The 16,035-nt window shown below is 40.6% G+C and overlaps 1 protein-coding gene across 1 annotated transcript in view; it reads left to right on the top strand.

The window, feature by feature from the left end:
- The first annotated feature begins 687 nt into the window (after positions 1-687).
- Positions 688-16,035, top strand: part of MASP1 (mannan binding lectin serine peptidase 1) — a 269,447-nt gene continuing 254,099 nt past the window's right edge. The window contains exon 1 of the mRNA XM_032631572.1: positions 688-805. Within this exon, the coding sequence (XP_032487463.1) occupies positions 768-805 (38 nt within the window). The 5' untranslated portion in view covers positions 688-767. The remainder of the gene's footprint in view (positions 806-16,035) is intronic.

Below are 16,035 nucleotides of genomic sequence, written 5' to 3'. Positions count from 1 at the left end.
CATTCTGCACTCCAGCCAACTTTTATTTATCCTTTTTCTCTAAAAAAGTTGTATCAATTTTATTTACTACCCACTTTATGTGTTAAGCATCATACCAGATATTGGGAATATATTAATAAGCAAGGTGGACAAATTTCCTGCTTGCTTGAAACTAAGATTCTAATGGGAGAGAGGTGGGGAATAGAAAAGAAATAGATTAAAAATGTATTAAATAATGACAAGTACTAAAAGTAAAGTAAAACAAAGTGGAGAGAGAAAGAATGGCTGGCACCATTTAGATAGGGAGGTTAGGCAGGTCTTCTTTGAGAAGGTGACATTTAAACTGAAACCAAAATGACAAGAAGGAGCCAGCCATTTGGGGATCTTAGGTATGAACTTTTCGGGCTTATTAGAAAATGGCCAGTGCAAAGGCCCTGAGGTGGCAATGGGCTTGACAGTGAGACAGAGACAAGACAAGTATGGATGGCAAGCTGTGAATGAGTGGCTGCTTTGACAGGAGGTGAGGCAAGAACTGTTAGCACACAACCTGGTTAATACAGCATCTTGGAGACTGTGCTAAGGAGGTGCACTTTTACTCCCAAGTGCAACAGGAAGCAGCTGGAGGGTTTGAAGCAGAAGAGTGAATCTTGCTTTCATTTTTGTTTTTTTCTTAAAGCACACTCTGACTCTTATGAACTCTTATGGATTGAAGTCTGGCAGGAGAGACAAGGGTGGCATTTAGGAGGTCTTTGTCATGGTCCAAGATAGGATGATAGCAAGTCTGGAATATGGAGGAAGTCACAGAGATGAACGAAGGCTGGAACTGGTGAGTGTTTTGAAAGTTCTTTGAGGTGGGCTTGCTGAACGATTTGTTCTGGAGGGAATGAGAAAGTGAGAAATTGTAATTGCCTCTTACATTTGATACATTCGGTTATTATACTTTAATTCCCTTATTCAATCCTAGATATCCCCAGAAGAAAGCTTCTTAGGATCTAGGTAGGGGGTCAAGATAACTGGTTCGTGGTTCCTTATTTGTTGTTTTATGTGCCTGGACAAACTCCTTCTTGCTCTTTAATTTTTGTAAGAAAATGAAAATAGCTTCTACCTCTTACCTAAGAAAACTGGTGATAAATTTGAAAAATATTCCCTGTAATAGAATTCTAATAGGAACACAAGATGCTCTTCTGGTTGAGCAGTATGTCCTGAGCATCTGAATTTAATCAGACTCTGTAACATATTTCTTTGCCCTTTTACAATGGTGATGACTAACTGGCTCCCATGTGAGTGAGTTTATATTTTAGACAAAGGAGGAAAAATAAAATAATTCTTGGCTTGGGGCAGGTAATATCATTTAATTGAGTCATAGCTGCATAGATTACAACTGAATGTGCCGAGGATTCTAAGGAGAGATTTTAAATCAAAAGGATGCTTGCCTTCCTTTGCTCTCTTGTCCTTTTGTTATTCATACAATGGAATTCTATAGAACAATAAAGTGGAAAAAACCTGTAGCTACACACACAATAAATGGGTAATCTAACATGAGATTTTGTACAAAGTCAGGCACAGGCAATGCATATTTTTAAAATTTCATTTGTATCAAGTTCAAAGCAGGCAAAACTAATCTATGCTGTTAGAAGTCAAGATAGTGGATGCCTTTAGGTAAGAGGGAGAGGTAGAAAGTGTAAAGGGGTAAGGGATAATGGTACAGTTCTTGCCCTGAGTTGTCATTACACAGACGTGTTCACTTTGTGATAATTCATTGAGCTGTAAACCATTTTGTGCACTTGAGTAAAAGAAATTTCTAAAGCAAAAAAAAGGACGCTTCTCTCCCTTTGCTCTCTTGTCCTTTTGTTAAGAAAGGGTCTTCTATTGTCTTCTGATTTGACTTATGCTGCAAACCAGAAGCTCAAAAATGCATGTGAAGATATCAGCTGTTATTCTGTACAAGTGAGCAAACACTTCTAGGCCCCAGAGATCATGGAATTAAAGCTTCAGGTACACTGGAAAGCAAAGTAGAGTTACAATTCACCCTTTCATACGTAAGAGTTTAGAGTCTGCAGGATCACACAAGATTGTAGACAGAGTTTAGTGATTTTGTACAAACTATTAAATAACGCAGAGTTGCAATTTTATTCTTAGAAAGTAAATTTCTCCTTTGGGGGAAAAAACTTAAAGAAAATAAAAGTTCTGTATGTAATTGGAAAACTTTATCTTCTATGGTCTCTATTCCCAAATTTACATATGATCATTTAGTAGTGGTGCTCTCATTCATTTCCTTAAGGCTGCTCTGAATTTTGCTACCTTTGTCAGTCTTGTGACATATATTTCTAAAACTGGTGTTTAAGCCCTTATGTCTCTGATAATGACCACTCAATATTAGAGCAAGATGCATGGCTGATTATACTACTGAGAGAAAATTCTTCTGATTATTTGTCTGCTAAAAGATCATTTCTATGTCTTTTTGGTCTCATAACTTTCTGTAAAAGAAGAAATGTATTGTGCAACCACTCTTTCTATTTCCCCATGTTTTAAATTCCTTCTTTCGTATATTTAGTGATTTAAAATAATTGTTATACTCTATAGCAGATAATTCTATTATCTCAAATTCTTGGGAGCTGTTAATCTGCTGTTTCTTAGGTATTCTCTCTCTCTGTGTCTCTCCCTCTGTCTCAGTGTTAAATTTCCTTTGTTTTTGTAACTTTCAGTTTGAGATCAACATCTGCAGGGCTTTATCTGTGGAAATACTGTGAATCTTGGGTTAGGGTTTACATTTCCCCTAGGAGGTGTCACTAACCCTGCACAACTTTTGTTTAAATAAACTTTACATTTTAGAATAGTTTAGATTTACAGAAAAGTAGTTATGATAGTACAGAGGTTCCCATATACTTCTCACTCAGTTTCCCCCATTATTAACATCTAGTATGATGTTTTTGTTATAATAACGAACTAGTATTGATACATTATTATTAGGTAAGGTCTATACTTTATTCAGTTTCCATAGTTTTTTACCTACTGCACCTTTCTGTTTCTGGATCCCATCCAGAATACATTTCCTCTTCATGTCTCCTTAGTCTCCTCTATAGACTGTGACAGTTGCTCAGACTTTCCTTATTTATTTATTTATTTTTTGCGGTATGCGGGCCTGTCACTTGTGGCCTCTCTCATTGCGGAGCACAGGCTCCGGACGCACAGGCTCAGCGGCCATGGCTCACGGGCCCAGCTGCTCCGCGGCATGTGGGATCTTTCCGGACCGGGGCATGAACCCGTGTCCCGTGCATTGGCAGGCAGACTCTCAACCACTGCGCCACCAGGGAAGCCTGACTTTCCTTATTTTTGATGACCTTGCCCCTATACCTCCCACGCACCTAAAAATAAGTCCTCAAAAAAAAAAAAAAAAAATATATATATAATAGTCCAAATTACAAGAAGAAACTGGCAAAACCACAGTTACGGTGGAAGATTTTAACATTCCTCCCTCTGATAGACCAAGTAGGCAGAAACTTAGTAAGGATACAAAACATTTGAATAACACAGTTACCAACCTTGATCTAATACAGATACATAAAGTCCCGCATCTCAGGGAAAACCCACTTTTTCAAGCCCATATCAAATATTTAAAAAGATTAGCCACATACTTCTCCACAAACATGAAAATCAGATCAAAGTGCATATGTTTGATTATTTTCCAAAGGTAATTAAAAGCCCACATGTATTTAAAAATTTTTAAAGCACACATAAATCATGGATCAAATAAAACACTAAATTAGAAACAATAAAAGCACTAAATTAGAAAATATTTAGAATCAACTGAGTGAAAATATGTCAAGACTTGGAAGATGCTGTTAAAAGATAAATTAGAAGGGAAATTTTTGCCTTAAAATTTATTATCACAAAAGAGGAAAGTCTTAAATTCAGAACACTTAAGTCCATTTCTTAAGAAGTTAGAAAGAAAAGAAAATAAAACCAGAGGAATTGGGGAAGACATTCTGGCCAGCATGGGAAGTGGAAGAAAGTACGAAGGACACGGGTGCTTGGGGCTCTCTGCAACGTAGGCACACAGACATGCAGTGCATGCAGAGATTAGATGGAGTGCAAAATGGTAAGTTTAGGGTATTTCTCCCATGTGAAAAAGATTAAAAGAATAATATAATGTCACATATAGCCTTCAATGAGATTCAACAATTTTTTAACATTTTTAACATATTCTTTCTTTCTCTCTCTGTATGTGTGTATATATATATATATATATATATATATATATATTTCTTCTTCTGTAACATTTCAGAGTAAGTGAAGCCACTTTACTTATAAATACCTCAGCATTTGTCTTCTAAGAATAGAAACAATCTTCCACTTAACCATAATACAATGATCAATTCTAAGAGAATTAATGGTAATTCCATATCATCTAATATAGACTCCATATTCAGATGTTCCTAATTGCCCTAAAAATGTATTCTAGCTATTTTTGGTTTTTTTCTCAACCAGATCTGAGGCTAGGTTTTTACACTGGATTTAGTTGTTTTGTTAATCAGGGTCTCCAGAGGAGATATCGAAATATATCTATAACTATATATCTATATCTATATCCATATATAGTTTTATTATAAGGGATTAGCTCATGTGATTATGAAGACTGATAAATTACCAAGATCTGTGGCTGGCAAGCTAGAGACCTAGGAGAGCTGATAGTGTAGTTTTAGTCCATGGCCAGCAGGCTTGAGACCTAGGAAGAGCTGATGTTTTAGTTCAAACCTGAAGGCAAGAAAAATGTGATGTCTTCACTTGAAGGCAGTTTGGCAGAAGGAGTTCCCTCTTACTTAGCCTTTTAGGTCTAATCAGACCTTCAGCTGATGGGATGAGACCCACCTACATTAGGAAGAGCAATCTGCTTCCCTCAGTCTACTAGTTCAAATGTGAATCTCTTCTGGAAACACCCAGAATCAAGTTTGACCAAATATCTTGACACCCCATGGCCCTGTCAAGTTGACACATAAAATTAACCATTGCAGTTGTTACGTTGTGTCTCTTCAGTTTCTTTTAGTCTAGACGCTAAAGCAGTTCACTCACTTTTTTTCCTTTTTTAAATGTGATTTGAAGAGTTCAGATGTCCTATGGAACATCTTACATTCAGGATTCTTCTGATTATTTCTTCATGGTATCATTTAATTTGTTCTTCTGTCCCTCATATTTTCTATAAACTGGAACTTAGGTCTAGAGGGGCTTGCTAAGTTCAGATTAAGCCCATTGGGTCAAGAATACATCATAGGTGATTTTTAATTTTGCACCTCAGTACATAGAGAAGCACCTAATGCTCAGCTATCCCACTATCAGTGATGCTAGGTTTGATCACTTGGTGAAATGTGCTGACCATCAGATCTTCTTATTGCAATGATATGTTTTTTTAATTTGAATTAGTAATTGGTGTGGTGATATTTTGGTACTGTGGTAAATACTCTGTTCCCTATAAATTTTGTTTTAGCTCCTTTTGATGATCCTTGCTTGAATCAATGATTATTTTGGAGCTTACAAAAGGATGATTTTCTATTTCTATCATCTCTTCTGTATTTATTCTTCAGGGGACTTTAGTTGTGATTAAGGAGTCTGAGTTCTTTTTCTGTATTCAAAGTGGAGTCAATGGAGATTTTATAGAAAGAAATTTGGAGAACAGGAAGAGACTAAAGGTCTTTTATGGGATTTGTACCAAGATTGCAGAGTTCCAATATTATTTGCTCATCTCTGAGGCTCCCTATGGAGACAGCCACTTTAGTCTGCATACTTATCCCAATCAGGTGAGGTGATGAAAGCCCTAGCACCCTGGCTCTAAGGCTTTCCCATAGGTAAACTTATGGACTTAAGCAGCTTTTCAATGAACTGTGACCCTTAACTTTACAAGCAACTCTCAAGTCTTTGCACATGTATATATTTCCATTGCCTTAACATGTTAAACATCCCTAAAACTACAAAATTTTTTTCTGACCCATAGATTCCAATCCTAGGAATTTTTCCTAAGGAAAATGTACATATCTACAACATTTCAGTGTGGTTTATTTAAAAAATCATATAAACAGTCTTAATGCCAAGCAAAAGATATTGGCTAAATAAATGTTTGTGCAGCTGTATAGTGGATATTATAAAGCTATTGAAAATGATATGGCAGAAGTATATTTAATGACAGTAAAATTTTTCACTATGTAAATTAGTAGATGCAAGTAAGTACAAGAACATAGATCTATTCCCCTCCAGAAATTTCCAGGCTCTAATGCAGACGTACACTTTCAAAGCTTGGGGCTTCCAGATTCTGCTTCCTGTATAGAGTGGAACTTTAGTTCGGCTGGGATATAAACGGGATTATTGTAAAAGGGATTTTCTAGTTCTCTACCCAAAAGCATCTGTATCCAAGTTCCTTTTCAGCCCAAATGCCTGATATGCATAACCTAAGCTTGCTGCTCAGTCCTGTCCCAGCAGTTCTTTTTTTCCCAAGCTCCCTCCAGATTAACTTCACTCATAAGGGATAATGAGCAATGTAGAACACTATTAAACTCACGGTGGGGAGGCAGAGGAAGACATTTCACAGTGCACAGGAGTTCCCCTTTAAACTCCACCCGAGACTGACCTCTTTTTCCATGCCTCTTTCCATACATACCTTGGCTTTGCACCTGTCCCCATGCAGCCTCTTGGTTGCTGTCTCCTGCCTCCGTGGAACAATTACTCTCTGAGGCCTCTTAGTTTCTCCTCTTCTTAGACAGAGTGATTCCCTGCTTGCATACCCTTTCCCACTCTGTAATATCATCTTTAAATAAGTCTAAGGCCAGTACACTGAGGATGAAAGTTTTTGTTTATTGTCAGCAAACAAAAAATCCTATAGTTACCTGGATCCACACTTCTTATGTAAAGAAAGGTTATAAATAACAAATATTTTTCTCCAGTCAGCCATGTGTTAAATCAGTTTTATTTTAAATATGTGTTTCCTATGTAATAAATGTAAAGGAAAAAGAGAAAAAAAGGTAGCCTTTTTCTCTCTAGTCTGGAGCAGGTACTGGTGAATTTTCCAGGCTCCAAGGTAGGCATAAGGTAGAACTGGCCAGAACAAATTTGGTCCTGACAGCAGCAGAACCAGGACACTCATTGATGAGGCCAGAGACATGGGGCAGCAACCTGGGACAGAGGGACTCTGTTACTGGCACTGGATTAGAAGGTAGGGGATTAAAGTTCTTTTGGTAGAGTTCTTTTGGTTGCAAACAACAGAAAAACAAATTGAAATTTAAGCAGAAAATAGAAGGTACTGGCTCATCTAACAGATGTAGCAAATGTGACTTAATCCAAGGATCCCTGATGTCATGAAAATTGGTTTCTTCTCCATTTCTCTGTTCTCCTTCCTTCTTTCAACTCCATTCTCAGGCAGATTGTCCCTGAAAAGTATCAGTATGGCCATCAGGTAATAATCAAACAGTAAAGAAGAAGTATTTCCGCCCCCACTCCCAGCGTTACCAGCAAAACTTCTAAGATTCACTCTGAATGGGGTGGCTTAGGCATATGACCACCTATGGTGCAGGGGATGCACATGGGATTGGCTTATGCCTAGGTCATTTGTTTCAACAGCAAAAGGCAGGGACTGGAGGTGAGGAAGGGCTGGACCCCTGAAGACTTGGAACTGGGGACCTGAGAAGTATGTAACAAATACTCCCTGCTGGAGTCTGGGAAGTGACAAAGGTCTGAGCTCTCACATACAACAGAAAAACAAGATTTCTGACTGGACATCCAGTATGGACAGGGGCTCCTCTCTGGGGCAAGGCTGGCGCTGTTTAAGGGTTTCTTTCTCTTTCCTAAGTTTTCTAGTGGATATCATGTAGCCCTGATTTTCAGGAAAGAAGCGTATGACAATGCTCCTGGTCCTGACAATGATGAAACAGAAACGCCTCAGAACCAGAAGCAATATTACTTGCCTCCTCCCTCCAGAAAAACTACAAGGAGAGTATTAATGAAGTAATAGTGAATTTTATTCCTGGGGTGGAACTCATTTATGTAAAAATTTAGATTCCTAAACTGCCCCATAAGAATTATCATCAGAGATATAGACGTTTCAGGCTCCAGTAATATTAAGAGCCCTCATAAAGACTGGTTTTCTAAAAGCTATTGCTCTTCCTTACCAATCTGTATCTTAAATCTTTTAATTGGATGAAATTTTGATACAGACAGGTGAGCGAGTGAGTCTGACACATGATATTTTCCAGATGCATTTTAATCGAAAGTTAGTTTTCAAGGTATTTGCTTAGTTCACAATTTTTCTAGAAACTTTTGCGCTATTTCAATTCTGTTTGCAAACCTTGTTCATGAGAAATAATCATTTTATAAGAAAAGGAGGCATGATAAGGGAAATTGTGCCTTAAAATCTGATAGCTGGAGTTCAAACTCCAAGTCTGCCTCATACTAATTTTGGGACGTTGAGAAGGTTTACATCTCTAAGCTTCAGTTTTGTCTTCTGTGAAATGGAGATAATTATAACATTTAGAGTAGGTGTGAGGATTAAATGAGAAAACTTAAGTAAAATTCTTAAAACAGTCTCTGGCACGTAGAAGATGCTCAGAAAATGTTATTTCTCATCATCGTGTCTCCTAACTTCTACGAAAGCAGGGATCAATTCCTGTTGTCATAAGCAAACTTTACAGCTCTGTATTCCAGTGCAGAGAGGGCATGCAATGAAAATATCTGAGGAGCATTTTTTAAAATTGTTTTTCTTCTGCTTTTAAAGAATATCTGGAGAGTTAAAGCTAGCACAGGAGTCAGTCTGTAGGTGATTTGAACCTATGTTCCAAGTAGGAAAATAACCATGGGCTAACAGACAGCCTGGTCACCTGGGGGAAATTAAAGTGCCACTTCCTCTGAGAAGCTTCCCTTGATCCCCCAAACCTGGTTGACATGGCCATGTCCTCCCACATGCTCCCTTCCATGGTATTTCTAGAACAGGGACTGGCAAACTACAGCCCATGGGCTAAATCCAGCACACCACTTGTTTGCTTATGGCTTGCAAGCTAAGAATGATTTTTTACATTTTTAAATGATTAAAAACAAATCAAATGAGAATACGATTACGTGACACCTAAAAATATATGTGATTCAAATTTCTGTGTCCATAAATCATGTTTTATTTGGATCTAGCCATACTCATTCATTTGTGGGTTGTCTATGGCTGCTTTTGCATTACAATGGCAGAATTGAGTAGTTGTGACAAAGACCACAAGGTTAGTAGAGTTGAAAATACCTGCTATCTGGCCCGTTACAGAAGAAGTTTGCAGACTCCTACTCTGGAACATTCATGATCATGTCATAGTGCACTTATTTCCTCCTACCAGGCTATGTCATCCTTGAAGATCGGAACTGACTCTCTTTCATCTCTGTGTCTTTAGCATCTAGCACAGTGCCTGGCAAATATTAGGTATTCATAAATTATTGTTCCCCCCCTTTTCAAGTACTTCAAGTAAGGTGTCCTTCTACTGTAATCCACATTAGGACTATCCCCGGGTCCCTAGCCTCTGGCCACTCCCTGCAGCCCATGGGCACTTAAGGGTCTGACAAGTCTAGGTATGGTCAGGGCCTGGTGAACATTTCAGGTGCTGAAAATGAAAGAGAAGGGACCATTGGAAAGTCATCTTTCTCTGCATCCTGTTGCTTGAGGTCATGTGATGTAAGGGAAGGAGCGCTGGTCAAGTTTTGAGACTTGACCTAATGGAGGTGAGTCCTGGACTGATGACCTTCAAGTAATATGACCTTGGAAATAGACCACTTCTCTGAGTGTCATTTTCTTCACATATGGTATAGAGATCATTCTTGCTCCACAGTCCTCAGTGGGTCTTTGTTATAGTGCAAAATACCTACACTGGTAGGGAGGGGCCATGCATGTCTATCTCGTTCTTGTTGTACGCCCTGGATTAGCACGAAGCCTGGCACACCAGACACCAGAGATTCTCAGCTGAGGCCAGAGCACCTGGGGAGCTTTAACCTCTCATCAGCACCGAGCACCGCCCCAGACCAGTTAGAGGAGGGTCTCTGGGAATGGGTCTGGACGTCAAGCTTTTATTTAGTGTTTTTCAGGCTCCCCAGGTGCTTCTGATATTCGTCCAGGATTGAGAGCCAGTGTTTCAGAGTGCTCAATAAATATTTACTGACTGACTGACTGAAGTTGTTCCCACAGGCATTTTTTTCCCCTGTGCTTTCAGACACTGACTAAAGTCAGAATGTTCTGCATCAGGGACAAAAAATGTGCTGTTTGCCACCCCTAATCGAATTGCTTTTTCCAGTTCAGGGAGGTCTGCTTGCTGCCGTCTTCACCTTTCACTGACTGCAGGGCTGGTGATTCTCTTGTTATTTATCTGCCCCTTGCGGCCCCTGCCTTTCTTGTTCTCCACTTTCTATTCTTATGGGTTCTTCATCAGTCTTCCCCTCCTCCTCTGTAATCTTCTAGGCATTTTTCTTCTTACTGTTGCTAAGTTCACGGGTAGCACTTGCTTACCGCCGATAACACCATGTACTTTCGACTATTCCCATTTTTTATTTTCTGCTAAATTAGTTTTGCCTTGTGCTTCACATTGGAAAATACAGACTCTCCTTCACTGTTAAATTGCTGTCTCTGGGAGTAAGATTTTCTCTGAAGCTTTGAGCTGGCTGACATCAGAAAATTCATCCCTCAGTTTACAGAAAAGGGCGCCTGAGGCCCAGCAAGAGGGAACAGCTACTCAGGGTCACAGAGTGAGCTCACGGCAGGTGGGGCTGGATCACAGATTTCTACACGGCCATTTCACACTCCCTTCAGGCCGCCACACGACCTTGCTAGTGATGCCTGAGGCTTCCTGGACAGCTCATCGCTTCTCTTTCATGGAGGTTTGGCACCTTTCCAGATCTGCACCTTGCCAGAGTCTGTTAATTTTACCACTCAAAGGAGAAGGGAGGATTGCCGGTGGCAGCCACATGTAGGTGTGGGGAGGGTCCAGCTGACCACGTTGGTTCAGTGACACTTCAGAGCACCCAGCCCTCTGTGTCTCAGCCTCCTGACATATGCTCCCAGACAACCAGCTGATGACAGATATTCTGGAGGGGCAGCGGGGCAGTGGGAGAACTCTTCCCCATAACCACCTCCAGCTGCCCCCCTAAATATGATATGGTCATGAATCACTGTCCACTCTCTTATCTGTACTTCTGTGCTGTCCAATATGGTAGCCACTAACTACAATCAAAATTGATTAAAATGAAATAAAATTAAAACTTCTCTTCCTTGGTTGCCCTAGCCACATTCCAAGTGCTCAGCAGCCAAACGTGGCTGGTGGTTACTGTTGTGGCCAGCACAGAGGTAGGACATTTCCAACATTGCTGAAGAGTCTATTACACAGTGCAGCTCCAGACACCTGGGTAGGATACCTTGGTCTACAGAAGAAACACTCCAGCGGAGAAAGATCAGAAAGAGGCAGCCCATGCCAGTGCCCCTTAGGTTCTGGACTGGGATTCTGAGGCTACCTGCTACAGCTGTTTAGGACTCTTCCCCTTCCTGCCATCCCCATGTATGTATTATCTTCCCTGCTAGACTGTGAGCTCCTTGGAAGCAGTGTCTGTTTCTGATTAATGTTATGTTCCCACAGAATTGACCTGACATATGATAGGCCTCTGTGAATGGGTGACTAAATAAAATTATGTTCTTTGTCCATTCAGTATTATCAAGAAAACAGCTATATTCAATACATTGGTAAAAATCTGTCTTTTTGGTAAAGAGGAACAGAAGTTAATACTGGCTGCTGGCTAAGTGGGAATCCATGTTAAGTTCCCCTCCTCTTGGGGGAGGAGGCCCTGACTCTTTGGGGACGTGGGTGATGGGCAGGGGGATAGGAAGAGTAAGGGGCGGAGCCCAGCACCCCAGCACACAGGTTCACAGATATGGCCCTGCCTTGGCTTGGGGATTGGCCCTGCCTTGGCTTGGGGATTAGCCCTGCCTCTTGCACAGAGTCCTGGGGTGGAGTTTGGACTGGTAATTCCAGGCCAGAAGTCAATGTGGTGTGGTGGACTGGGAGGCCTGAAGCTCAGGTTTAAGTCCTGGCTCCAGTACCACTTAGCTGCTTTGTGACTCAGTGTATTCATGACAGTCCAGGCTGGTAATAACAACTTGTGTTCCTCTCCAATGCACACAGGGCCGAACGAGGCTCAAGGAAATAAAGATCTGCAGAGCCTTTGTAGCCTGAGCAGTGTATGTCAGTGTGGGCTTGGTGGTCCACATGGTTGCTATTAGCATGTTTTGTTAGATCACCAGGACACACTTGCTAGAAATACTTTCTGGAAATGCCATTTTTTGCATTTGGCAACTGATGTTTGTGCTTGCCAACCAATTGCCTGGTTCGACCTCAGATCTACTGAATTTATGCAACAGCCTCAAAATCTCAGGCATGTCAACAACAACAAAGGTTCAGGAAGAGGGTTTTATTTACTTAAATACTTCTTTAGGATGCCTCCAAGAGATAATCATTTCCATTTTCCTTAGTTATCATCAGAAAAACTGTGTGAAGGTAGATTAGGGTGAAGTCAGAGAGATAGAAGAGGAAAAACAGCTCACATTAAGAGCACTTATGTGACAGGCATTTAATATGCATTATCTTGCTTAATTCTAATGACTTTTATACCCATTTTACAACGAAGAAACCAAGGTTCACAGAGCTTAAATTTCTGCCCCTGGTGATATAGCTAGTGAGTGACACACACAACACAAACCCACGTCTCTCTGACCTAAAATGCCCAGCAAGTCCCACTGTCTGACTTGCCTCCCATCTAATCAGAAAGTGATGGAGCAAGACAAGGCAGGATGGGAATCCGTGTTTTCTACCTGCAACTGTAGGCTTTCTTTACTGCGCTGTGGAGGGCAGAGCACTGCCTGATGTTCCATAACTCATCTGAAAGGCCTGGCCTTAAGTTATGACTCAAATCAGTTCCCTACCAAGCATGCCATAATTTGTGTGTTTATGACGAGGCAGAAGAATACTTGCTCCCTTCCGAAAAATCTAGGTAATTTTGGAAGTCTTTCTGGTCTGAAATAATCTCATTCAAATATTTTGATCCTATTTTGGATTACAGAAATGTTGCTGATATAGTTATGGCAACAAAGGAATGTTAATGTGCCCGGAGATTACAGGTAACCTTTTCATTATCTCATTAATCTTGTATGACCTGTGGCTGGTTCCATTTCCTTGGTATGGTATTTGGAAACTGACGACACACAGATCCAGGCCTATTTTTCTTTCCTTTTCAAGTTAAAATCCCTTCCAAGTGTACTTCACAGTCTAAGAATTTCATTGAGTCAGTCATTTTCCCTCAACCAGCAATTTCTGAAGGACTACGTGGGCTGTTGTTCTACCCTCACTGAACCCTAAACCTAGGACGTCAGTGGGGTTCCATGTGCCATAACATAGCTTCAAGACCCAGCTTTTAAAGCTGAGTGGTGAGGCAGAGTGAGGGCAGAGACAGATTTGCCACCCAGTGGTCTTGGGCAGCTCACCTTACCTTGAAGATTTTAACCGTCTTCCATTATATGGGAATAATAATCTCAGCTTTGCCTACTCCACAGGGTAGTAAGATGATGGATTTAAGGGACACTAATTGTGATGGATTTAATGGTGCCATGTCCTTCTCAAGTTCATATGTTGAAATCCTAACCCCCCAGTACCTCAGAATGTTATTTGGAAACAGTGTTCTTACAGATGTTGTTAGTTAAGATGCAGTCCTACTGGAGCAGGGTGAGCCCCTAATCCAATATGCCTACCTAGTGTCCTTATGAAAAGGGGAAATTTGGACACAGAAATGCACACAGGGAGAACAACAGGGAAACATGAAGGCGAGATCACGGTGATGTGCCTACAAGCCAAAGAATGCCAAAGAAAACCAGAAAACCACCAGAAGCTAGGGGAGAGGCCTGGAACAGGTTCTTCCTCATGGCCCTCAGGAGGAGCTAACCTGTCAACATTTGACCTGGGACTTCTGGTCTCCAGACTGAGAGACAATAAGCCATCCAGTATGTGGTACTTTGTTACAACAGCCCTAGTAAACTAAAGTACTGATGATGTTTGGTTTTGATGAATGAGCAGTAAGAACTAGATGAAACACTCTGAGGTCTAATGCCCTCAAAAATATTGACCTAGAGACCTCCGTCAAGTCATTTAACTTCTCTGGATCTCAGTTTCTTCTGTGAAATGGGAATTTTATCATGTTTATATTGCATTTTTTCCAAGTATTAAGTGGGATAATATATTTGAAAGCATTTGTAAACTGTGAAGCCCTATACAACAGTTATTGTTTGGGAATGGTCCATTTCTGATCTGGTGATGGTAGGAGGGAAGGGATACCTAGAGACAGGATTAAGGTACGTATTCTGCATTTGCAGAAAACCACATAAAATACTTTGAGTGATTCTATGACCTAAATAAAATGTCTTCATCAGCCAGAGAGGTAACTGATTCATTCTTCCTCATACAATTTAGCATATGGAGGCTAGGAGTAGACCAGAGGGGACCTGCTTGGCCAGCCTGCCCTGAGCTGCCCGTCCTTCTGCCCCACGTTGGTTCCCACCCGCCTCCCACCCTGACGGCCTCTCTCACACCAAAGGCAAAAACCAAGACACTCTGTCTTGGCTCCTGACTCATTCCCTCTTCACCACAGACATAGGTCTTAGACTCTTCTAAAGTAAACTGGCACTGAGTTTATTTAGCTTGTCTCTATCTTTGAAAAAACAGCTGCATTTTCCAAATGGCCTTCTCAATCTCTTGCTTCTCTGTTATGGATGACAATTTCTGCTTCTTCCAGAGGTCATCAATCATTTCAGAGAAACCTTTTAAACCTTGCGAGCATCTCCGTGTGCTCACATGTATGTGTGTGTGTGTCTTTAGTGTGTGTGCCTCTCCCTCAGCAGACGGTCAGCTTTGTCATGTCAGGACCCCACGTCCATCCTGTTCAAGTCAGTGCCTGGCATGTGGTGGGGAACCAATGCATAATTATTTGAATGAATGAGCGAACATTGTATGAGAAAGGCAGTATCATCTCATGTTAAGAACTTAAGACTGATTCCAGAAAACTGTGGTTTAATTTTAACATCTAGCAATAACATTTCCTAGCTGTGTAAAAGTAAGCAGGACATAACTTAGAGAAGCCTCAGTTTTTTAATCTGTAGAATGGAGATAATGCTAACTTTTCTCTTAGCTTAAAGAAGTATTAAGAGGTTCAAATGTCATAAAGATAGAGTGATTGTTAGTTTTGTGTGCCAACTCAACTAGGCTATAATACTCAGTTATTAATCAAACACTAATCTAAGTGTTGCTGTGAAGGTAATTTGCAGATGGGGTTAGCATCCACAATCAGTTGACTGTAAGTAGAGGAGATTACTCTTAATAGTGAGGGTGGGCCTCATCCAATCCATTGAAAGGCTTTAGGAGCAAAAACCAAATGTTTCCTGGAGAAGAACTTCTGTCTTAAGACCGCAGCATCAACTCCTGCCTGAATTTCCAACCTGCTGGCCTGCCCTACAAATTTTGAATTTGTCAGCCCCCGCAGTTGCATTAGCCAATTTCTGCAAATTAATCATATATGTATGTACATATATACACATCTACATATATACACATATATATATATACACACACATATATATATCTTAGTGTTTTCCATATGCATATACATATGTACATAATCTCTGGAACACACTGACTGATACAGATGGGATAGTTGGTCACTTTGGAAGGTTATAAGGTGAAGGACGGAGAGTGAAGGGAGGAAGGCAAAAGCTTCTCTGCTCAGCTAAGGGAACTGAGAGGCTGAGAAGGCCTAGAACTGCTGTCTCTCCATCTTCCCTGGAAACGTGCACAGCTGCAATGCTTCCTGTAAGGATAGAGGCATCCCAGATAGTTTTGAGTGCCACCTCCCCAGGTCCTGGCTGGGGCAGGGTGGGCCCACATATTCTCAGGGGCACTGACTGTGTAGGAAGCAGATTTATTTTATTTTATTTTATTTTATTATTTATTTTTGGCTGCGTTGGGT

This window comes from Phocoena sinus, chromosome 4, assembly GCF_008692025.1.
Source record: "Phocoena sinus isolate mPhoSin1 chromosome 4, mPhoSin1.pri, whole genome shotgun sequence".
Lineage (NCBI taxonomy): Eukaryota > Metazoa > Chordata > Mammalia > Artiodactyla > Phocoenidae > Phocoena > Phocoena sinus.
This window is presented reverse-complemented; position numbering and strand designations above follow the sequence as displayed.